At 41.7% G+C, this 25,380-nt stretch overlaps 3 protein-coding genes across 4 annotated transcripts in view; all 3 read right to left on the bottom strand.

The window, feature by feature from the left end:
* LOC146471448 (uncharacterized) overlaps positions 1-25,380 on the bottom strand; it is a 217,558-nt gene that overhangs the window by 47,785 nt on the left and 144,393 nt on the right. The gene's annotated exons all lie outside the window — the stretch shown is intronic.
* The window catches only part of LOC146471456 (uncharacterized), a 46,225-nt gene continuing 22,056 nt past the window's right edge, over positions 1,212-25,380 (bottom strand). The window contains exons 1-3 of one of the 2 annotated variants that reach the window (XM_085119930.1): positions 8,746-9,223; positions 6,612-7,288; positions 1,212-5,411 (exon numbers count right to left, since the gene is read on the bottom strand). In XM_085119930.1, the coding sequence (XP_084976056.1) occupies positions 1,255-5,411; positions 6,612-7,200 (4,746 nt within the window). In that variant the 5' untranslated portion in view covers positions 7,201-7,288; positions 8,746-9,223 and the 3' untranslated portion in view covers positions 1,212-1,254. Of the gene's footprint in view, positions 5,412-6,611; positions 7,289-8,745; positions 9,224-25,380 lie in introns of those variants that run through there. The other variant, XM_085119931.1, reaches the window with a different exon arrangement.
* Positions 11,949-21,609, bottom strand: LOC146471457 (uncharacterized). Its single transcript, XM_085119929.1, has 3 exons — positions 20,915-21,609; positions 16,992-19,791; positions 11,949-15,943 (listed from the first exon to the last, which is right to left on the bottom strand). The coding sequence occupies exons 1-3, from the start codon at positions 21,501-21,503 to the stop codon at positions 14,563-14,565; spliced, it is 4,770 nt and encodes a 1,589-aa protein (XP_084976055.1). The 5' UTR covers positions 21,504-21,609; the 3' UTR covers positions 11,949-14,562.

Raw genomic sequence — 25,380 nt, 5'->3', positions numbered from 1 at the left:
GGAATTAAATCATTACCGGGATATCCAGTTGAATCGAAAGTTTGAGCTGTCACCGATTCATTATATGTGAGGAGTAGATACAGAGCGCGCATCAGTTCATTCCAAAACGGGAACGAAGGAGCTTGCTTGACTTGCAGCTTGTAAAACGTACTTGTGCCTACCCCATTACAGTGTCTGGCATTCCCTTTTACGGTACATCACTGCACCACTGTTCAATGGGTGCAAGATATTGAAATAGGCATAAGTTTAAAAACAATAGCCATTCTTTTTCTTGAATATGGCCTCTTGTTGGATTTGAACTAATTACTGTACTTTGACTGGAAAGAGAAATGCCGGATCCCACTTCTTTTTTTCGATTCCCTGAGGCAACGGCTTCGCAATGGCATCTTCAAACTGAATCGGGAAAAAATATCCTTCGAAGTATCGAAGTTCTTGGTGAAAGGTACTTTCCATCTATCTTGTAACAAATCTCGTTGCCTTTATAGAAACCACCGAAGTTGCATTGGACCCAGACTCCCCACCTCATTCACTCATCCACCATTTTTAGTAAATTTTGTTATAGCTTGTATTGAGGTTGTCGCATTTGGAGCCCCTAGATTCATATTTGTTGTCATAGATATCGCAGTCTGTAACTTACGCCTCATAAATACACATAACTTCAGTGTTTTCTTGCAGGAGGCGGTCTTGGACCAAAGGACTCCCGTTGTCACAAACTCAAATCCTAGAGGAGTATTCAATCCCTCATCCACATCTCAGGGGCTGGGGGAATGGATTGCGCGGGGATGGCCACCAATATGGCCCGGGTTCGATTCCTGACAGCCATATGTGGGTTCAGTTCGTTGTTGAATGTGTGGTTTCTCAAACGAGGTGTACTGCAATTTAACACTTCAAATCTATTTAGCAACGGGAACAGATCTTATCGTGTATATGAGGTTGATTCTCATACTGCCAGTATTTGACAAGAGCGGATCCATGGTCACAAGATGCAATGCCATTTGAAATTTGACCGCAAGGAATTCGTGTCCGGTTCATTTTGCATCAGCAGATTCTGAAAATCTTTTCGAAGTCTCCCCATTTGCAAATCACTAACTTTGAGTTTAAGGGAGCAAAATGTATACCACAACTGCTACACTACTTCTTTCTAGAAGAAAATTAACTGAATGACACATCACGTTCAGCTTCCTGAAAAGTGCGAAGTAGCTAGAATTCCCAAACTATATCGTCTTTATAGTCACCACTAATTCTCAGCGTCCCTTACCATTTCTGGACTGGTGGAAACTCGTGAGTGAAAATTCGAAGAGTTTTAGTTTTGCCATCTTTATATGCGGCCCAACAATAAAGCTTCTTACTGAGATACATGCTGGATCCCACAATGCCACACTCCATGATTAAATGGAAGAGCCGTGGTTGACCAGCAGTCGTAAAATCAACGTAACGACTGCGATCGTAAACATAAATGCCGGCTTTTTCAGGATTGTAATCGTCACTGACATATCCTCTCCCATCAAGGCACATCACGTTATCTATCAATCCTTCGTAAGTTTGTAACTTTACAATAAATCGTGTTCCATCTATTGGGGGTAAGGGTGCATAATCTGGACCAGTGGGTTCTAGATCAGGATTTGTCGAAGAAACACCCTCGGAAACGTAACCAGGATAATATGGGATAGAAACTTCTATGACGTTTTTCTGACCTAAAGCTTGACAGATGAATTTGTGCCTTCCCCAGTGTTTTGTTTGACATTCTTTCCCACAATATTTCGCAGTCATGCAGCGTTTACAAGATTTAAGAACTGTGTCGCTTCTGAAGCAATAGGCGCAGATTGTTTTTGCGGCTGTGTTCTGTGTGTGGTTTCGCATTTTTTCATTTTGAAAACACTGATTACTGGAATTAAACAGAGCTTGAACAACATTTGGGAGAGAAATCTCCCTGTCCACCTTCAAATCACCCTGATTAATTAAAGGGGCCAAATCTAATTTCAAGTGAGTTTCGAAGAGTTGTTTCATAAAAAGGGGTTGCAATTCATCGGGAAAGGAATAAAATTCGAAGTATCGCAATCCCTCGTGAAAGGCCGGCCCACAGTTATCATGAATTACATTGTTTTCCACCACACATACTGGTTTTCCTGGACTTTGTTTGCCAACCCTTATTCCACCCATCTTGTTGTTACAAATCTCGTTGCCTTCGTAGTAGCCACCGGAGTTGCACTGCACCCAGACTCCCCACCAGAAGTTTTCAAACACCACGTTTCTCTTAAAACGTACGTTGTTTGCACAGTATGACACACGAACACCATATCCGCCATTATGGTAAATCTTATTCTCTTCTATTGTGACAGATGGAGATGGAAAGGCGTTTGGAACTCCAGTCACAATAATGCCTTCATATTTGTTGTCGTAAATTTCCGAATGAGTCAGTGTTAATTCTTTTGCCACGACTAACTCCGGAAAAGTAGAATCGACGTGGATTCCTTCAGTATTTCCATGAACAAGACATTCTTGCACAACTAGGCATCCACCATCTAATACTTTTAAACCAGCCGAATGTATTGGTTTACTTCCATTTCCACTAATATGGCATTTCACTAAAGTAGCCAAGGACTTGGGACCCGCTACTACCATTCCACCACCTTTGCTGTTGTTTATTTCGCATTTAATGAACGTAGCCGTCCCGCTAACTTGAATGGCTTGCCTTTCCACTGAGGTGCACTGGAATTTGCAATTACTGAAGTCGACTTTTCCATAAGGCAAAACAACAACACCATTCTTCGTCTTAAAGTTGATATGTTCAATAAAACAATCTTTGCAGAGAAGAAGTTCATCACTTGTTATTGTGGCACCCTCAGCATGACTTACGGCGACAAGGTTAATTTGTGACATAAACCCGCCACGGTTGGTAACATATTCTCCACTTTGCAGTAACAAAACTTTCTTTCTTGAACAAGACTTCTGATTCAGAGTAAGTGCGATGTCTAGTGTTTCAGAAGAGTCTATAACCGCCCAATGTCCATCCAGCTCCTTAAAAACACTGTAAAAAGCCTCATAACGGCGACAACAGTTTTCTTCATGGTAATAGGCGATGGCTGCTGAGCATAAGGCTGGAAGCCTTTTTCCAATTCCATTTAAAGCCAATGCCTTTCTTGTGTATCCTTTCCAGCAGTTGGGCATAAAGTTAATATATTCCTCGGCATCTCGAAGACTCTCCTCAAAACTTCCTACTTTGAGATACGCAGTTGCTCGATTTATAAACAGGCGTGGATCTGAGGCTTTTGTTCCCTTACTTTCTTCAATTGCCTTCGTGTACTTCTCAACTGCCTCTGTGAAACGCCCTTCCTTGAAAAAGGCATTTCCTTCCAGACGAATCGAATCTATGGCAACACTTTTTTTCTCTTCATCATTTTCAAATCTCTGATTATCAACCGGAGGCCGAGATGAGTACAAGATAATTCGCTGTACCACCTGTGGAAGAGGCAGAGTATGAGGAAAAAGGTTTCGTAAATCGTCAAGAGTAACGGCCAAGGGATCACTCTGACACGAAACCAGAATTTGTAAAGCAAATCTTTCGGCCTCTTTGGCTTTCTCTTGATGACCAAGGACGCTTAATTGTACAGCGTTTTCATACACTACACGAGATACCTCACGAGTTAAAGCCACGGCTTTTACTTCTCTTTCAATGCTTTGATTGTCCAGAAGTGACTTCAGGTGCTGTTGTATCTCAGTGGCATGACTGGTTAACTTCGACCACAAATACAACTGAGAGGGGTTCGCCACAGATGTAGATGGCTGTTCCGGTGCACTTGTTGCGATATCCGCGAGAATTTGGTCAGGCGATGGGCAGTCGCGCAAGGATTGATGAAGAATTCGCGCAGCTTGAAGCAAGGACGAAGTAATTTTTTCGGTGGTCAGACTACTACGAATTACCTCCTGAACTAGTCGATGCAATCCAAGGGAGTTCGTATTCTTCTTCTGAAAGAGTGAAAACTTGGTCAAAATTTCTACGATCTGCTTTTTCATCATGAGGTTAAACTTTTCATGACTAGGATCATCAGTGGGAAGCAGTTGATGATTGATCAGCTCTTCTTGAATTTCTTCAGCCGACAGAAACGCAGCAGCCTCCACAAAACTGGATGCAACTTCCCCATGAGGTGATTTTCTCACGTACTCAAAGTTTAAATGCCATGTGGTATGCACTGTCAGGCGGCTTTGAGATTCGTATTCCCACAATGGCTTTGCCCGTGGATGTTCGCTGAGCAACTTCAACCGCTGAATTTTGTATTCCTGAAGATAGTTATTGATTGGGCATTGAAGGGCTTTGATATGCGCACCAGCTTGTTCTAAAGCAAGAGGGAGACAACCAAGTTCGCGAACAAGTTCATCTAATGCCAACTCTTGTCCTGTAGCATCAGTGACATCACTTCGGCCGACAAGAAACCTTTGTGCTTCGTCTTCTGAGAAGGCAAACACACCAACACAGCAAGATGGCTCCATACTTATAGACTCACAAACTTCCTTTGGTTCACGTCGTGTTGTTAGCAGGATGTGGCCACTTGCCTGCTTTTTCCAACGACCAGACAAAACCTTGTGCATTTGCTCAGAGAGATTCAGTTGATCGACGTCATCAAGAACCAGCAACCATGGCATTTTTCGTTTAGTGATCCACGTTAGAACCTTGGACAGCGTCAAATCGAACGATTCTGCCAACATTCCTAACCGCAACGCCAGGTCGTTCATGGAATTTTCTAACTTTCTGTCATCCTCCATGGATATCCAATAAACACCTCCCTCGTATTCCTGTTTATGCTTCCATGCATAGTGCGTTGCCAGGGTTGTCTTCCCACATCCTCCAAGACCGCAGATGGCGGCCATCTTCAACCCACTGCCACTTACGAAAGGAAGACACTTTTCAAGTAGGTCTACTTCTTTCCCTCTTCCTATAAACCATTTGTTTTGTTCCGGAGCATCAAACACGACCTCTTTGAAATCATCTGAAGGGGCTAAGCTTTCTATCTTTGTTCTCAGTATGTCCAAATCTCCTTGCATCGCAACACGTTTGACTTCCAGAGCTTTATAAAAGTTTTCTACTCGTTCTTGTCTCATTTTCCAGTGCAACTCGGATGTTCTGAGGCGTTCTTGCTGTTCTTTGTCTTTCGTACTCATTTCTTCTTGCAAAATATCTTGCCTGTTCCTTAGCTCTTCACAACTTGTTTCCAAACTTGACTGTTGCTGTTCCAGCGAGCGAATGGCTCTGTCAAACTCAGACTTAAATAACGAAAGAGTAGAACAAATGCTTTTTACATCCTTTTCTTCTCTATCTTTGTGCACACCGAGCGAGTCAGAAAGTTGTTGAACCTCACTGCGAATGACGTGAAGAAGACTGTCATCAAGTGGTTTACCAAGACATAGCTCAATTCCTGTGTCGAAAGGAAACATACATAAAGCGAAAGAACGTCATAAGTGTTAACATTTATGGGCACGAAAAGTTATCTTCCATCCCAGTTGTCTTCTTCACTTGTCGGTTTATTTTTTAACTTACGCTTCATAGTTGTTGTTTGCATCGCATTTTTGATTTTCCAAACTTTTAACACAATTTCCACTATTAAGTGTACTAGTATCAAGCTCAAAAAACTGCAGTACTAAAGTGGTAGCCCTTCAAAAAGTGCCAAAAAGGACTCTCTTGTTATGTTACCATGAAATCCCTCACTATGAATGAAAAAAATCTTATATATGAACGTCTGTTTTGTCACTCAGAGTTCTGGTAAGAATATAGCAATCTTTGGGTGTATATATAGTTTAGCGGTTGGGACGTTTGCACTGGCACCGGCGCAAGGTCACTGAATTGGCCCACTCCATCCAAATAAAATTATTCCACATTTTTTTGTGTGTACGCTTAAAGTTGTATACACTCTGTTTTTTTTATAAGAACCTTTTTTATAAGAACGTCGAGGCTGAGATTAACCAAAATTTTAAGAACGTATTAAGAACGTTCCTCAGACTGAGTAGATTAAGAACGCGGTTTTTATTTGGATAATCTGTATATAAAATCAAAGTAACAAATGTAAATTAACCAAAATACTTAAGGGCATGTTTTGTATAACATTAACAATGGTGACACACATCTCGGTTTGTCATATAATCATCAGTTCTTGATATCATATCTCAGGAGGCAATGCACTTGGACAGGTATCCTGGTGCGTCCGCATCGATTTACTGAAATACATGTGGTGTATACCATGTAATTTAAGAACATCTTAAGAACGTTTTCAGTCTGAAATCGCAAAAAAATATAGGAACGTGCAGCCTCAGCTCCAAAATTAGACGTTCTTATATAAAAAAAAACAGAGTGTAATGCAACTCTGAAGACCTTTTTCCGTCATCAAGTGCTCTATCTTTTATTAAGTGACATGTACAAATCTCTAGTACGCTCCAGGATCGCGCTCAGATTCTACCTCATTGTACAGTTAATGAAAAAACCAAAACTGAAACAAATCAATACAAATGCTACGTTAAAGAGCTTACCATGAGCATCGAGGTTGCATTAAGCAATGATGGTTTGTCATGCGAGCGATGGTTTTGATACAAGTTACACTAGATATCAGTTATTACTACCATACCTTCCGTTCTCCAAAACTTGAGTTCATCCAGAATCTTTGCTTCGTCAGCAGGTTTAAGGCGCAGATTTGTAACCAGAGCCTCCATTAGATCAAAGCAGATATTGTAATGTCCTTCAGTCCAAGCCGTGAAGTTGCAATGTGCCCATTCATTCCGAACTTTGGACCTCACGTCCTCAGCCAACCGTTTGACAGACGTGAATGGCAACGCTCCACAGAGGACGGCAAGAGCTGCTGAAGAATCGAAGGAATCGTCAAACGCATTGAACTGCGCCATAAAAGGTTTCATAAAGAGCTTGGCCAATGAAACTTCGTCCTTTACGCAGTAGTCGTAGTGACGTGGATGCCGATGAGTTGCAGCATTATTGTTAATGCTTCCGTAGTTCAAGTTTATTGTTGATAGTGGAACAGTTTTCTTGTGAGAACCAAACGTCTGTTTGTCCAATCGAAAGTTTCGCACCACATGTTGGTAGAGTGGTGTCATTTCGCTCTTAATTTTCTCTCTGAGGCATGGAGTTAGAACATGATGAAGAGCAATCCCCACAACTAACCACCGACGCTGCTCTGTGGAGGATGCTGCTGAAGAGGCCATGTTAGTAGTTGTCCATCTTTTCACTTCATTTAATACGAGCTGGTTCAATTGTTCAATGTTCTCACTTGTTCTTAACTGGAGACAGGGCCTACAATAATGAGAGCGTTTGATAGTGAATTTTCAGTACTACGCCTAGTTGAAACACTGCACTGCATTGTTACAACACTGGCAACATCATGAAAGCATGATTTCCTGCCGTTTTCGCGAACTAGGCTGAGACAGCGCTGGGAACCTTTGTAGCGGAAAAACTGACGGTGAACCTTGTTAGAAGCGCATAATACGTGTTTGTCTGATCACCGTTGTTAGAAGAGGTAGAATAGCAGAATTTACCCCAAAATAAATAATTATACACTCCACGAAAGGAACCTCGTGCAAGGTTGTGGAGCGTGAGAGTTGTGCGTGTGTAATATGTGGGTCTGTGTAGTTGCTTGAAGCCGAAAGAGAGGGGAGCAAGACGATATCGTGAGAAATTAAAATCCTTGTCACGTAGAGATTTGAATGTAATTTGCATATGGTTGGAGCGAATGTTAATCACGTGTCTTGAATGAACTGTTCTCGAGAGTTTGAAAGTTCGAAATCTACCAACAAAGGCTTTTTCGGGCTCCAATAAGTTACAAACGTGCACTAGTTTTTTGTTTCCTCTGCTTGGTATCGTTATTTGTTATTTTCAATTTAAATTTTAACGGTTTGAGATGTGACGCCCGTTTTCGTCACAGAATCTTACTATGCCTAAACAGTGTCTGTCAATTTGAGTCATACTTGATCACTCAACTGTGGTATTAAGAATAATTTACCCATGTTTACCGTTCTTAGGCAAACTTAAAGAGAAATAGAATGCCGCATAGTAAAAGAGTTTCTGTGTACCGGAATCCTGCGAACAGGGGCCTTGAATATTGTAAGATTGTTCAGATAAGACTTCAACTCGTGGTGTTTGAACTTTAATTTTTCGAAGATCCTGTTAAAATTAGATAGTAGTGAAATAGGTCTATAATTACTTGAGTCCATCTCATTAAGAATTTTAATTAGGAGGGATTAAGGAATAATAATGCTGGACAAGAGTATAAAACAGTGGGCCTTATTATTTTGGAATGGACTGATTATTTCAATTTCGATCTCAACTGGAGTCACCGTCGTAACTCGAAGAATGGATTTAATAAGTGTCTTGTATGATTATAATAGTCAGCAAACCGTGACACGGCGACGAGGGTGTTCTATCAGACATGAATTTTAAGCATTCTGGATCGTCTGGAACGGATTCAATATCCGTCTTTCGTGAAGAAAAGCTGGCTGTGAGAACATAATCTCTTACATTCTCTTTAGTACATCTAACTATATTAGCCGACAAGGAACCCTCACAGACCAACTAAACAGACATGTTCGGTTGTCAACTGCACTCGCAGTCAAATATTTTAAGGACTTTGTTCCGCTCGATAGCTTGCGCGCGTGTTGACAAAGCGTCCTTTGGCACTTGGCATGCTTAACTGGAGTTTTAAAACGTTATTTCGCTTCATGAAACCGCGATGAGCTGAATGAGTGCTTACTTACCAAGTATGAATGCACTTGCTCAGCAGATTTTGCTGTATTAGGACTTCCTGGGGGTTACAAACAGATTCTCGGAATCTCGAGGTTGGTTTCCAACCTTTACTAACTAGGACCACAATGCACTTCTTTCGTTGGTTTTCTTCGTCTATCCTCTAACGTTTCTTCGTGTTAGACTTTTTTCAGAATCCTTTTAGATCAAAATTCTCGGAGGGGTACCAAGAACCAGCTGCCGACAGTGAAAGCAAAAGTAATTTGTCTTCCTTCGCGTGACTGTCTTGACGTCACCAAATCCGGGACATTGCATGCATGCACCGCCAAGCATGTCACGCCAACGTCACGACAAAACACCAGAAACGACGCAACTAAACTTAATTTTTTTGTTTGTTTAAAGTATGCACAGAAATATACACTCTCCGGCCCAACAACAACGGATCCCGACGTAAAGTGAGAGTGGCCTACCTCATAGAGAGAGTAAAACTTTGGCACCAGGCCCCAGTTGTTCAAAGGCCGGATAACTTTATTCAGTGGATAAGTCACTATCCGACAGTTTCAATCTGTGCAAAGATTTCAGTATTTCCTCTTGTACAAGCGAATATGAACACTCTAACCACAGCTTAGTTTGGGAGTGTACGAAAACCTTGGACAACATTTAACGTGAAGTACTTTTTAGAACCTGAAAAGCGCCTTATCCACCGGATAAAGGAATATCCGGCCTTTGAACAACTGGGGCCAGATGGCCTTAACCGAAGAAATGAGCCCTGCAATCAGTTTGGTTTGCTTCTCATACACTCTCACCCTCTCTCCTCCGCAGAGGCCCCTTGATAAACAAAGGAGCGAAAAGTCGGAAATGAGAAGAAAAACGAAAATGGAGAGAAAGAGGGCGCGGGGGACGATGGGAAGAGCGAGTAAAGCCCCCTTTCAGTCTTCTCGATTCCCATCGTTCCCCGTACTCCTTGTTATTTCACTCTCCCCAGTCCCGTATTTGTCTCCACTCGAGCACGAAAGAGGCCTATGCGAAAGGGAGAGACTCTCACCTGCATCTGGCTAGGTGGAAACGGTATTTCAACTTTAACCCGCCCGACTGGAGAAAATTTTAAAATATTTCAGTCCCCACCCCCCTCCCAGGGTTGAACCGCTGTTGCTGTTTTGGAACCAGCCAGAAGAGTGACTCAGAAGGTCCAGAGATCGGCCAGTAATGACGTATATTGATCAGCCAGCTGGAACAGGATACCGAACTACCAACGAAAGCTCTGCCTAAGCTCATGGTGCAGAGCAGTGACTGGAAGAAACTCTTCCAATTTGTAGTTGACATGGTTCTAGTTTTTGTGTTATTATTTTTTTAGGGCAGAAAGGTTAATACGGGCACCTTACTGCTAACAGTCTTCATGGTGCACGCTCTTACCTTTTCCTACAATTTACCTTCTTAACAGTCTTAATACGTTCACTCAGTTAAGGACGGCGCCTCTTTTTACTGCTGTGTAGACGTTCTGCGCATCTTCGGATGATCCGAGAAACTTGGGTCCTCAACTACTAACTAAAACACAAAAGTATTTTTGCGCAGTTTATGTGGCAAAAGCAGATTTTATAGCAACGAGTATTGCAATGTTAAAAGCAAATTGGGGGTAGCCATGCATTTCAAAGATATATAAGCTTCATACACAGTCATGTATTTTAAGATTTTTAGAATTATTGCTGCTCAAGTAAGAATTTCATATTAAAAGTGATTGCTCAGCTGGCGACATGAATTCACGATTTCAATATTTTAAGTAAAACTGGAGTTCAGGCTGAGCTGAAACCTCATGTCCCTAATTTTCGGCCATTTGAACCTGGAAATGAAATGTTGTTAACCTTCCGCTGGCGTATGTTACACCATAGGACGCCACCGGAAGTATATAGTATCAACTTTTCATATCATAACGTAGAAACAATACCTTTTTCGAGTTACGCTTTGTTTTCAAGAATATGCAGTTTATGTTACAACTTTGTTGTGTTTGAGCAGCGGACATAACCCTAAAATTTTCTACAGATTCCATAAGAAGACCGACGACAAATTTCTCAACTTCTTAAACGGAAAATGTAAAAACAAATAAAACACCCGTACCACAAGACAATTTACATCAGCTTTCATTTGAATGGTCGCAGTTTAGGGTTTTGTCCAGAGCCATCTTGTACGGCAAAATAAATTGCACCACAGCTACAGTAAAGCTTGTCTAGGAGCGAGTAAAATTGAGATTTTAGATTTTTTTTCCTGTGACGTTACAGTTTACAGGTCTTAAAAGATGTTGACAAAAGTGATACCCCAAACAAAATAAATACTCAACGTTTTCTCTTACTCGTTGATATTGCAAAACCGAACTTATATTTACTTTTTACTTCAGCGTATTTTCCATCTCGTACCCAGAATTCGCAGGTCTTTTGGCTAGTGGTTTGTCATCTGGAGAGACTCTGGGGAAATCGAAAAAAAAATTGGATTGGGTTCCCAGAGTCCTGGGGGTAAGTTCTGGTTTTAATAGCGTTATTTTTTATGAAAAGCATTGTGGACTTTGCAAACGTTATGTGGTGCATCTTTTTGAGATTGCGTTCTGATGGTGGAGTTGTGCTCTTCTTGTCGTCTTTGTACTAGCATTTACGTTAGCATTTGTTAGACGTTCAACAGTGATTCACAGCGTACACATCCATTCAGTTCAATAGTATTTAAGAGAAACAATGCATGCATAATTCGTTGAGAAACCTCGTTGGCGAGCGATTCATGAAAAATGCGGGAAAGGATAAATTATATATAATGCATTGCTTCATGTCTAGATCTGTCCTCGTTAAGAACGTTCCCATCCGTTTTGAGCTTTGTAGCACTCATCCACAGGTCATATAAATCACTGTTCATAAGTTTCACTCTCATGCTGGTTCATTTATTCATTCGTCACCAGTTCGTACGAGAGAGCTCATAGTTGACTTGAAAGCCCAGTTGGTAGAGCACTGCACCGATGTCATTGGTACGAATGTTATTCAAGCTCGATTTCAGGCTCCAGGTAACAGAATAACATTTGAAAGGCTGCGCATTCAGTGCATTCAGTCTGTCGCATTATTTTCCTTGAACGTTCATTTTCGTGACTTTAATAAGTCAGCTTGTATTTCTCTAACTTCGTTCTCACAGCACCACCTCTTCCGGTGTTTAGTCATTTAGGTCTTTTAAACATTTTTCAAATAAATGATTTTCTAATTACTCCCATTTTATTTCAACACCTTTTGTATGGAAAATGCACAACTCCACATAAGATTGTTAGCCTAACCAATTATGGTAAATTCTCTGCAAGAAACAAGATGATTGATATCTGGAATAGAATACCGTTTAACATCAGACAATTTTTCAGCATCTATAAAAATATTCAAAAGGAAATTAAAACAGTTTATCCTTTCACATGCTAGTTATAGTTCAGTAAGTACTATTATTGTAATTACACGTATGAGATCTGATAATTGTGCACTGATACCAATTTGCAACTAAATGATTTATATAGAGTGTAAGTAACTAAAAGCGGGACTACTTTGTAAAAGCCCTTGAGGGTTTCTTTAGTCCTCACTTCCAAAGCAATTTTATATGTAGCACGTTCCAGTGTGTACTTCAGTTATAGCCGGGAAATACACATTCACTCACTCACTCAACCTTTGAATACGCTCAGTTTCTTTTAATAAAAAACATCGAAAACTGGAGTTCAAGCTGAGCTGAAAGTTCGTGTCCTTAATTTGCGGCCATTTGAACCTGGAAATAAAACGTTGTTAACCTTGCGCTGACGTAAGATACACCAGGAGGTGACAAATTTCTCAACTTCTTAAACGAAAAATGTAAAAAAAGGCCCCCAAGTCAATATCAGCCATCATAATAGGGCTCTTGGAGTGTTATTAACGTCTTGGAAAATCCCAGACTCAACGTTCTTGGTTTTGTATCAGTCTATTTGGAACGCAATGGCCTTTGGAATGTATCAACATCAAAGTTTTCTGACTTCATAGACTAAGAGAGAACAGCATTCATATTTTAAAATAACCTTAAGTCGGCCGGGTTAATTTCCGTGTAACAAGGTATAGATTCTTACATTCTAGCTGATGTCTTCCATATCGCGACCACTAACATCGAAAGGAGAAGACAGAGACAAATGTACACTTTACACCTTTTTACCTTTTTACACCGGTCCTGTAAAAAGGTCCGGTACCCTACTAAGCCTCAGTGCAAATGCTGAATCTGTTGAATCGACAAGAGACAAGGGAACCACAAATTCCATCGCACCCCATCACGCCTGATAATCCCAATGCTTAGCGCCTATTACCACTTCTGGAAGGGTGGAAACTCGTGAGTGAAAATTCGAAGGGTTTTACCATCTTTGTATGCTGCCCAACAAAATAGCTTCTTGGCGAGGTACATGGTGGATCCCATTACGCCGCACTCCATGACTAAATGATAATTAAAGCCGCGGCTGTTTAGAAGTTTTAAAATCGGCGTAGCGGCTGCGGTCATAAATAGTCATGCTCGCTTTTAATTTTCAGAATTGTATTCATCACTAAGATATCCTCTAGGATCAAGGTATGTGCCACACTATAACCCCTCGAAAGTTTGAATTTTGACAACAAAACTGGTTCCATCTTTTGGAGAAGGGGATGCGTAGCGGGGTCCCGTTGGTTCCAGGCTGGGATGTGTTGTACCAATTCGAACTTCAAAACCATTACAGACTGGAATTGAAACCTCTATTGCGTTTCTTTGTGCTATAGCCGCACAGACGTACTTGTGCCTTCCCCAATGGAGCGTCTGGCATTCCTTTCCACAATACCTTGCTGTCATACAACGCTCGCAGCATTTTAATTCAACTTCGCACCGGAAACAAAAGGCACAGTTTGTTTTCGAAGAAGTTGACTGTAAGTTGGCCTTTGATATGGAATTCCGCTCGCACTGGTTGTTGGACTTGAACTCTGCCAAAACTACGTTAGGACAGGAAACATCGATTTTAAATTCGGTTCTCTTGTCCCTCAACAATCACTTTATGTTTCCCTATTCGTGTCTTAGGAAGTGCACTTGAAGATCGTCTGGAAAAGAAATACGTTCAAAAAATTGCAATGCTTCATGAAAGGCAGGTCCACAGTTGTCATGAATAAAATTTTTTCCCACCACACATGCTGGTTTTCCTGGACTTTGCTTTCCTACTCGCATTCCACCCATCTTGTTGTTACAAATCTCGTTACCTTCGAAGTAACCACTGGAATTGCACTGCACCCAAATTCCTCATCAGAAGTTTTCAAAAAAAGTGTTTTTTTCTGCAAATGCACGTTTTTAGCATGGAGTGTCACCTCAACGCCATGCCCATTGTTGTGGTAAATTTTATTCCCGCGAAAGATTACAGGGTAGCTCGAATTTTGAGCCCCAGCTACACGAACACCTTTGTATTTGTTGTCTTAAATGTCGGAAGCTGCTATCAAGGCTTCCTTCGCTAAACCACCATTTTCCCATAACAAGTAAAAAACATGAACTAATTCAGTGCTTCCATGGATCAGGCACCGTCATGAACGTCTAAGCGCCCACTGGCAAACACTTTAATGCCTGACATTTCTCGTGGTTTTTGGCCATTTCCAGTATTAAGCGATCCAAGTTAGAACCTTGGAGAGCGTCAAATCGAACGATTCTGCCAACATTCCTAATCGCAACGCCAGGTCATTCATAAAGTTTTCGAACTTTGCGTCATTGCAAATGTACTAGGCTAGCTCGAATCAACAAGAGATAAGGAACCACAAATTCCATTGCACCTCATAACGCCCGCTAATCCCAATGCTTAGCGCCTATCACCACTTCTGAACGGGTGGAAACTCGTGAGTGAAAATTCGAAGGGTTTTACCATCTTTGTATGCTGCCCAACAAAACAGCTTCTTGGCGAGGTACATGCTGGATCCCATTACGCCACACTCCATGACTAAATGATAAAGCCGCGGCTGTTTAGAAGTTTTAAAATCGACGTAGCGGCTGCGGTCATAAATAGTCATGCTCGCTTTTTCAGGATTGTATTCATCACTAACATATCCTCTAGAATCAAGGCATACACCTGCAAACAACCCCTCGAAAGTTTGAATTTTGACAACAAAACGGGTTCCATCTTTTCGAGGACGGGGTGCATAGCGGGGTCCCGTTGGATCAAGACTGGGATGTGTTGTACAAATTCGAGTTTGAATACCATCACAGACAGGAATCGAAACCTCTATGGCGTTTCTTTGTGCTATAGCCGCACAGATGTACTTGTGCCTTCCCCAATGGAGCGTCTGGCATTCCTTTCCACAATACCTTGCTGTCATACAACTCTTGCAGCATTTTAATTTAACTTCGCGCCGAAAACAAAAGGCACAGTTTGTTTTCGAAGAAGTTGACTGTAAGTTGGCCTTTGGTATGGAATTTCGATCGCACTGGTTGTTGGACTTGAACTCTGCTAAGACTACGTTAGGACAGGAAACATCGATTTTAAATTCGGTTCTCTTGGCGCCAAGCAAACACTCTTGGTTTCTCTGCTCGTGTCTTAGGAAGTGCTCCTGAAGATCATCTGGAAAAGAAAAGTATTCAAAAACATGCAATGCTTCGTGAAAGGCAGGTCCACAGTTGTCATGAATAAAATTTTTTTCCACCACACATGCTGGTTTTCCTGGACTTTGCTTTCCTACTCGCATTCCACCCATCTTGTTGTTACAAATCTCGTTACCATCGTAGTAACCACTGGAGTTGCACTGCACCCAAATTCCCCACCAGAAGTTTTCGAAAATAGTGTTTTCCTGCAAACGTACGTTTTTAGCATGGAATGACACCTCAACGCCATGCCCATTGTTGTGGTAAATTTTATTCCTGCGTATGGTTACAGGACAACTCGAATTTTGAGCTCCAGCTACACGAACACCTTCGTATTTGTTGTCGTAAATTTCGGAATCTTCTATCAAGACTTCCTTCGCCAAACCACCATTTTGCCATGACAAGTAAAAAACATGAACTCCTTCAGTGTTTCCATTGATCAGGCACTCATGAATGTCTAAGCGCCCGCCGGCAAAAGCTTTAATGCCTGACGTTTCCCATGGTTTTTTACCATTTCCAGTAACTTTGCATTTTATCAATGAAGCTGACGATTCCAGACCTTCCACTGTAATTCCACCTCCTAAGCTGTCACTGACTGTGCACTGTATGAACTTTACTTACTTACTTACTTATCCTCTTTGGGCCCACGTGGACTCTTAAGGCCGGCGAGAAGATTGCGCCACCCATCCCGGTCTGCCGCCGAGGCGACAGCAGCCTCCCATGACTGCCAACCCAGCTGATTCCTTTCTTTCTCCACAGTTCGTCTCCACGTTTCCCTTGGCCGGCCTCGCTTCCTCTTACCTTCGGGTGCCCACGTTAGTGCAGTCCTTGAGATGTCGTTAGGACTTTTCCTCAAGACGTGGCCTATCCAACGCCACCTTCTCACTTGTATGAGGGTGGACACTGGCATGCTCCCTGATGCTTCATATAGCTCTTCGTTGCTCAGATGGTAGGGCCAAAATCTCCTTAATACTCTTCTTAGGCATGTGCGGTGGAATACATCAAGTTTGTTGAGATCAACTGTCGTTATTCTCCACATAGCGGCCCCATACAGTAACACAGACAGCACATTGGAGTTCAGGATACGCAGCTTGGTCTTGTTGCTGAATCTCTGTGACCTCCAGATGCTCTGTAGTCTGGTAAATGCATTTCTGGCTACTGCTAGTCGCCTCTTGATGTCTGCCTGTGTGCCACCATGTTTGTCTAGCACCGATCCTAGGTATACAAAGGATTTCACGTCGTCTACACCCTCTCCTTCTACCTTGATGTTGTCTGTGCATTTGTGGTTCATTCTAAGCGTCTTTGTTTTGTGTGGGTTGATCTTGAGTCCCACAATACCAGCAATGTCTACTAGCCTGTCAGTCTTATCCTGTAGATCACCAAATCTGCTTGAGAGAAGAGCAACATCATCAGCATAGTCCAGGTCTTCTAGAACCGATGTAAACTTCCATCTCAAGCCGCGTCTTCTATCGTTTGTGTGCCGCATGACCCAGTCCATGATCAGGACAAAGATGAAGCCAGACATCACACACCCTTGTCGCACGCCACTCTTCACTTCAAACCAGCTGGAGTACCTTCCGCCTTCTATAACACAGCTTGAGCTCTGATGGTAAAGTGCCTTGAAAGTCCTGATAAAGATGTCAGGTATGACTGTATGAACTTTGCTGTTCCGTAAACTACTATTGCTGAAAATGATGCGTCGGTGCTCTTAAATTTACAGTTGGTGAATTCCACATCGCCATCCGGTCCAACAAAAATTGTACTTTGTGCCTCAAAGGAGATGTTTTGAATAAAGCACTCCTTGCAGAAACGAAGTGCATCACATTTTATAACAACGTCCTTTCCATCGCCATAAGCCGCCAATGTGGTGTCCACAATGTCATTAGAACCATCGGAATTCTTCAAAACCAAAGTCATCTCATTTAATTGGGTATGTCGTCCACCAACTATTTCATAATGGTCGTTGGTAAGAAGTAGGACTTTCTTTCCCAAGTTGATGCTTTTGTTTCGCAGAATGGAACGCTTAAGGGCCTCAGAGGAGTCAACAATTTCCCACTTTTCATCCATATATTTGAAAGCACCTTGGAAAGCCTCATAACGCCGACAGGATCTTGTGTCGTGAGAGTATGCAATAGCTGCAAAGCACATTGCGGAACCCTTTCTTCCAAGCCCAAGTAAAGCTAAAGCTTTCCTAGTGTATCCTTTCCAGCATTTAGGCTGTATTTTGATATATTCCTCGGAATCTTGGAGGCATTTTTCAAAATTTCTCAGTTTGAGATATGCAGTTGCTCGATTGTGAAACAAACGCGGATCCAGGCATTTTGCCTGCTTGCTTGCTTCAATTGCTTCAGTGTAAGACTCAACTGCTTCTTCGAACTGCTCATCTTTGAAAAAGGTGTTTCCTCGTAGACGAATCTCATCTATAGAAACACATTTCTGATCATCAGTTGCAAAGTTCTCATTGTTTGTTGGGGTACGAGACGAGTACAAAATTATTTTCTGCAATATTTGAGGAAGGGGTAGAGTGTGGGGGAAGAGCCTTGCGAGGTCTTCGATTGTTACGGTTACGCTATCAGCCACACACGAATCCAGAATCTGAAATGCAAATCGTTCGGCTTCCTTTGCTTCCTCGTGATGGCCACGGACGCTAAATTGTAACGCACTTTCGTAAACAACACGAGAAGCTTCACGAGTTAAAACCATCGTTTTAACATCCCTTTGGATTTCCTTTTGGTCCAGAAAAGACTTTAGATGCCGCTGTAGCTCTGAAGCATGGCTTGTTAACTTCAACCACAAATGGAAACGAGAGGGGTTAGCGACGGACTCCGATGCTTGTTCTTTTACACCTGCTGTGATATCGGCAAGGATTTGGTCAGGCGATGGGCAAACATTGAAGGAATGATGAAGAATTGCCACCGCTCTACGCAAGGATGACGCAGTTTCTTTATTGTTCATTCTGCTACGAATTACTTCCTGAACTAGACGGTGTAACCCAAGGGAGCGGTAAGCCTTTCTTTGAAAAAGTGAAAACTTAGTCAAAATGTCTATGATCTGCTTTTTCACCAGATCAACGTCAGACGTTTCACGCGATGGGTAATCAGCAGAAAACAGCTGAGTGTTGATTAGTTCTTCTTGGATTTCATTTGGTTCTAAAAAAGCAGCAGCTTGAATAAAACTGGATGCAAGCTCTCCATTCGATGATTTTCTTACGTACTCAAAGTTTAAAAGCCATGTGGTGTGCACTGCCAGGCGATTTTCAGACTCGTATTCCCATGATGGCTTTGCCCGTGGATGCTGTTTCAACAACTTTAACCGTTGAGTTTTGTACTCCTCTGTATAGTTACGGACGGGGCATTGAAGGGCTTTGATGTGCGCACCAGCTTGTTCTAAAGCAAGAGGGAGACATCCAAGTTCACGAACAAGTTCATCTAACGCCACTTCTTGCCCCGTAGAGTCACTAACACCACTTCGGGTGATAACAAACCTTTTGGCCTCGTCTTCTGCGAAGGCAAATACACCAACACAGCAAGATGGCTCCAGATTTACAGACTCACAAACTTCCTTTGGTTCACGTCTTGTTGTTAACAGCACGTGGCTACTTGCCTGCCTTTTCCAACGACCAGACAAAATCTTGTGCATTTGCTCAGAGAGATTCAGTTGATCGACGTCATCAAGAACCAGCAACCATGGCACTTTTAGGTTGGCGATCCACGTTAGAACCTTGGAGAGCGTCAAATCGAACGATTCTGCCAACATTCCTAATCGTAACGCCAGGTCATTCATGGAGTTTTCCAACTTTCTGTCATCCTCCATGGATATCCAATAAACACCTCCCTCGTATGTCGTTTTATGCTTCCACGCATAGTGAGCTGCCAGAGTTGTCTTGCCACATCCTCCAAGACCGCAGATGGCCGCCATCTTCAATCCACTCTCACTCCCGAACGGAAGGCATTTTTCAAGCAGGTCTACTTCTTTTTCTCTTCCTGTAAACCATTTGTTTTGTTCCGGAGCGTCAAACACAACCTCTTTGAAATCATCTGAAGAGGCCAAACTGTCCATCTTTGTTCTCAGTATGTCCAAATCACCTTGCATAGCAACACGTTTGACTTCCATTGCTTTACAAAGGTTTTCTACTTGTTCTTGTCTCAATTTCCAGTGCAACTCGGATGTCCTGAGGCGTTCTTGCTGTTCTTTGTCTTTCGTACTCATTTCTTCTTGCAAAATATCTTGCCTGTTCCTAAGCTCTTCACAACCTGTTTGCAAACTTGATTGTTGCTGTTCCAGCGAGCGAATGGCTCTGTCAAACTCAGACTTAAATAACGAAAGAGTAGAACAAATGCTTTTTACATCTTTTTCTTCTCTATCTTTGTGCACTCCCAGCGAGTCAGAAAGTTGTTGAACCTCACTGTGAATGACATGAAGAAGACTGTCATCAAGTGGTTTACCAAGACATAACTCAATTCCTGTGTTGAAAGAAAAGAAACGTAAAGCGAAAGAACGTCATAAGGGTTAACTTAAAGTTTATGCACCAAACGTTAACTTCCACGCTAGTTGTCTTCTTCACTTATCGGTTTATTTTTCAACTTGTATTTAATCTTGTTGTCGTTTGAGCCGCCTTTTTGATTTTCCAAACTATGAACACAATTTCCACTTTTAAGTGTACTAGTATCAAGCCTAAAAAAATGCACTACTAAATTGGTCACCCTTACAAAGTGCCAAAAAGGACTCTCCGCTACAAACTGTACTACTTAAGTGGTTACCCTTTACAAGGTGCTAAAAAAGACTCTCTTGCGATGTTACCATGAAATCCCTCACTATGCATGAATGAAATCCTATATATAAACGTCTGTTTTGTCACTCAGAGTTATAGCAAAAATATAATTAACAATTATTCCACGAGCGCACGTTGGATATGAGATGATAGATAGCCAACGAGGCGCGTAGCGCCGAGTTGGCTATAATCTTCTCATATCCAACAAGCGCGAGTGGAATAATTGTTTTATTAAAAACAATCAAGAAATATTGGTAGGCATTGCTGATTTCCTTTTCAAGAGCAACCAGAAAACAATTTATGGTCGCTACGTCTCGGTCATGGTATAATGGCTCATATACCATGGCCGCTAAGCCAATCAAAACCCTGGAATTGCATTATACAATGATCCAGTTTTTAATAACAATCTTTAGCTGTTGGGACGTTTGCATTGGCACCAGCGCAAGGTCACCGAATCGGCCCACTCCATCCAAATCAAATTTTACGTGTCTTTTTATGTACACTTAAAGGTTGTATAATGAAACTCTGAAGACTATTTTCCGTGATCAAGTGCTTTATCTTTTATCATTAAGCGTGACATGTACAAATCTCGAGTACACTCCAGGATCGTGCCCGGATTCTACCTTTTTCGTCCTCACTGTGCAGTTATTGAAAATACCAAAACTGAAACAAATCAATAAAGTTCTGTGGTTACTTGACAAATACAAATGCTACGTTAAAGAGCATATCATGAACATCGAGGTTGCATGATGGTTTGTTATGCGAGTGATGGCTTTCATACAAGTTACAGTAGATAGCAGTTATTACTATCATACCTTCCTTTCTCCAAAACGTGAGTTCATCCAGGATCTTTGCTTTGTCAGCAGGTGCAAAGCGCAGGTTTGTAATCAGAGCCTCCATTAGATCAAAGCAGATATTGTAATGTCCTTCACTCCAAATCGTGAAGTTGCAATGTGCCCATTCATTCCGAACTTGGGACCTCACGTCCTCAGCAAACCGTTTGACAGACGTGAACGGCAATGCTCCAAAGAGAACGGCCAGAGCTGCTGAAGAATCGAAGGAATGGTCAAACGCATTGAACTGCGCCATAAAAGGCTTCATAAAGAGCTTAGCCAATGAAACTTCGTCCTTTACGCAGTAGTCGTAGTAGCGTGGATGCCGATGAGTTGCAGCATTATTGTTAATGCTTCCGTAGTTCAAGTTTATTGTTGATGGTGGAATGGTTTTCTTGTGAAAACCAAACGTCTGTTTGTCCAATCCAAAGTTTCGCACCACATGTTGGTAGAATGGTGTCATTTCGTTCTTAATTTTGTCTCTGAGGCATGGAGTTAGAACATGATGAAGAGCAATCCCCACAACTAACCACCGGCGCTGCTCCTCCGATGTTCCAGATGAGGAAGCCATACCAATCGCTGAGTATTTCTTGACACGATTTAATATCAGCTGGTATATCTTTCTCTCCCTTTCTCTGGATGAACTACCCAAGAAAACCGAAACGATTATGGTTAACAACCTCAAAAAAATTCTCTTCGAAGCGCTTGTACAGGTTATTTCAGTCACTTACAAAGATCACTAGTAGCGACAGATTTCCTGCCAAAAATCCTAGTATCCAGGTTATATTCTTGCAATTAAGGATTCCTAAGTGTGAACCAGGGTATAGGCAGAAATCGTCGTCAAAGGGCAACGAGATTTCTTGAAAAACCTATTTATATTACCTTAAATGACAGCTTTCCCTATCTCTTCTACACTCCTGCTTGACTTGTGAAATCCCTAAACAAAACTTTATATACGTTCGCACCCCTGCCCAACCCCTCCATACCAGGCTGCCCACGACAATAAATACTATTACCTCTGTACAATAGTAGTGCGTACTACATCAGCGAAATCATTGATAGAAGGACGTATGTGACATGGAAACTATAACCCTAACGGGGGAGAGAAAAATCTGCCCGCGGCGAATTATTTGAACCTGAATAACTTTAATATTTAAAAAAACGCCCTGAAACTTGTGAAACGTCTGGGAAAATTTTGATATTATCACAGAATGATTGCTGGTGTAACTGTGAAAGGTGAAAGATGGGATTTGACAGGGCTATCGGTGAAGGGTGGGGGGGGGGGGGGGAGGGAGGGTAGGATGTGGAGCACGACCCTGCAGTACTTGAAGAGTGGAAACTAACGTACTCAGGAAGGTTCAAATTGAGTGGGTTCAAGTGGGGATTGGCGCTAAGTTATGGAGGGGTCACACGCTACAGTCACATGTAACCGTGGGTGGAAAATCACTTGGGACTTTGACACGCCACTTGACAATACAAGTACAATTACGTCACACTAGACAAACTATTGACCTATAGACTATTGCACAATGCTTCGTATAGTGACAGGCATAGTCAGACACTGGCTTAGACATCAACTACAGGATTCTATCAGTATATCCCCAGTTTAAATACGTAAATTAAGATGAAAATAAATTCCAAAATTTTCGGCCTTGATAAATTACAGAAAATTTCCTGACATGATTTTGTTTCAAAGGCTGATTGACATTTATTATAGTTTACATTTCTTGTTTCACATCATGTAGAGTGGAAATGGGAACCAAGTAGCTTATTCTGGTATGAAAACATAAACAAGCCTATCTAAAAAGTAGATATTAGTCAAATTGCTTTTTCAGTGAGTTAAGGGCCAAAGAGCTGAAAGAGAGCCGTATAACAGAATGGTATTTCAGGTATTTCAAACATGAACCTTGCTCCTGTTCAAACCACCCTACATTCAAACAGTATTTCCACCCACTTTGGGAGGCAATCTTTTCAGTGAATAATATCTTGAAATATATTAACTGAACATTTGTTTAGAAGTTCAGCTGGCGTGGAGCAGGACAGGAGCTGGAGCTAATGTTTTGGTGAAGGCATGACCCACGTATCTTAGAGACTCGGATTAATGGGAATAAATTCTTTAAATATTATCACGAAATTTTTTACTACTCGAAATCCAACCCCTTCTGTTTCTGAGGGAAATATGTTAGTAGCTAGCTAGTATTTTCCGAAAACCAGGTGACAGCAGCTTACAAATTCGATTAGGGATGAGTTACCGTTCCCTAAAATTTTCAGCGATTTTCAAGTTCAGCTAAATAATCCGAACAGATCACACGGTATTATCTTACAAAAATAAAAGGGTTTATAAGACGATCTGCCAACAAAGGTGACGGTATTTTAAGTCTTCTGTTTATTAATAAATGTTCTTGTTAGTTGTTTTTATCCGGAGAAGCGGTGGAAGGCTGCTGATTAATTTGCGAACCGAAATGATCCGGCCCGACTAATACTATTGCCATATAATACTGAACATTTCTAACTGACTGAATTAAGGTTACTTTATTATGGACAAACTGAGATGGCGGACGAAGACAACGAAATCTAAACGTTAAAATATAGCTGAAGATTCTGCATCATGGATCCATAATCAAGCTATGAGATTGCTATTCTCTTACTTTCTCGTTCGTAGATGTCGCTAAAACGACCGACAGCAGAAAGCAGATGCCTGTGATTAAACTAAATATTTCAAAGGCATTACAACCAACCAAGGCATTAAACAATGTTTCAACTCCCTTGACCTGTTTATCTAGAGGTTTATAAACAGCATTTCAAGATACAGATAGCTAAGTATTGCCTGTACTTACCTACTTGGTTATTTCACTTGTTCGCCATATTGCATGGCTTCTGGGTTTCCAAATATTTTCACTGGCTACAAATGAAACTGATCCAATTCAAACTATATAAGAACAGATCCGTCAAGCTGGGCAATGTGACGCTTTCTTCTTCTTTCACTTTCGGATTTCGCCTTTTTGGGTTGGTTTTCAAAGCCAAAATTATCAGGGAACAAGAGAGCATCGAGTTCGAAAACGAAAGTAAATCTTGTCTGATCGCGTGACTGTCTGTAAAGATCCGGGATATTGCATATTGTAAGAGTGAGCGTGTGTATGTCACGTCAATATCATGAAAAAAAAAGTTTAGAAAGCGTCGGGGGAAGGAGATGACAGACAATTGCAATTTTACATTTTGAAAGAGTATTTTTGCTCTTCTCTCTCTCAAATCAAAATCTTAACAGTCTACTCAGTGAACCTCCCTCCCCTCCCAAACATTAACTAAAAACGTTTCCTCCGTATCAATTAAAGGGAATAGTTTAGAGTTGAGGGCGGGGCGGAGGGGAGGACGTGGAGTCAGGAGAGAGAATTGATCTTTTCTTCGTTTAAGGCCGCAAAGGACCTTTGCCTATGAATTAGCCTGTGAATAGGCTACGGTAGGGGATAGGACGAAAGAAAACACTGCGAGCGAAGCGAGCCCGGGGAAAACTGTACCGAGAGGGGAGCTGGCCGAGGGGGGACTGGGGCGAAGGAAGGAGCGGTCACTCGGCTCGCTTCGCTCGCCGCCTTTTCCTTCGCCGTTTCATTCGCCCAATCCGGCTACGGGAGCCTGTTCACAATTGAAAGTTATTGGCTTCTAAAGGCGTAAAAAAGGCAAGATTAGACTTAAAAGCCTTTTTTTTTCTTTTTGAATTTTTTTTTTTGCAATTCCGCTTCTGTATCATCTCAATAGAGTACACTAAATTTACCTCATTTATATATCATGCCCTGGAATTCTATATCCACGACGAAAACTTGGACACAAAACAAACCGAGGTCGGCCCGATTAGCCTTAAATCAATTGGTGCCTAGCGCAGATCTTTGCTACCAGGCTAGAGGAAATCTCCCAGGGGATGAATAAACGGTACGTCGGAATGACAGCAGCTTGGCTGTACAGGCAACTCCACCTGGCGTGAGGTGCAACGAAGAACAGACCTTCAATGATAAGGTTCTGTTGCCGAGAATGAAGGGATTTGTGAAGCTGGATGAAAGAAAGAACTCGATGAGCTAATCTAGGTGACCGCACGTCCCTTGTACGTTTTGGAAACAAAATCGCGCTAGTCAATATACAGAGACGGTGCAACGTTTTAAAAAAAGTTATGTAAAGGGTTTCCCGACAATTTTCTAACTGTGTTGTATTCTCCTCATTGGATTTAAGCACGATGGAAGAGAAGTGCTCTTCACGTTATCCTGGTCTGGTCAAAGGTACATATCCATTGTCATTATGAATGAAAAGTTTTGCTCGAATCATTTCAAGTCTGGTCAACCATTTACAAGACACTACTTCTGAGCTTATTTCTAGAACGATGTTTGCCCACCTCCAAAAATGTCGACATTACGTTCTTCTTGAAAAGATGAAAAGATACATTTGGAAAGTGTGGAAAAACT

Source organism: Pavona decussata, unplaced genomic scaffold, assembly GCF_977016875.1.
Source record: "Pavona decussata unplaced genomic scaffold, jaPavDecu1.1 SCAFFOLD_102, whole genome shotgun sequence".
Taxonomy (NCBI): domain Eukaryota; kingdom Metazoa; phylum Cnidaria; class Anthozoa; order Scleractinia; family Agariciidae; genus Pavona; species Pavona decussata.
This window is presented reverse-complemented; position numbering and strand designations above follow the sequence as displayed.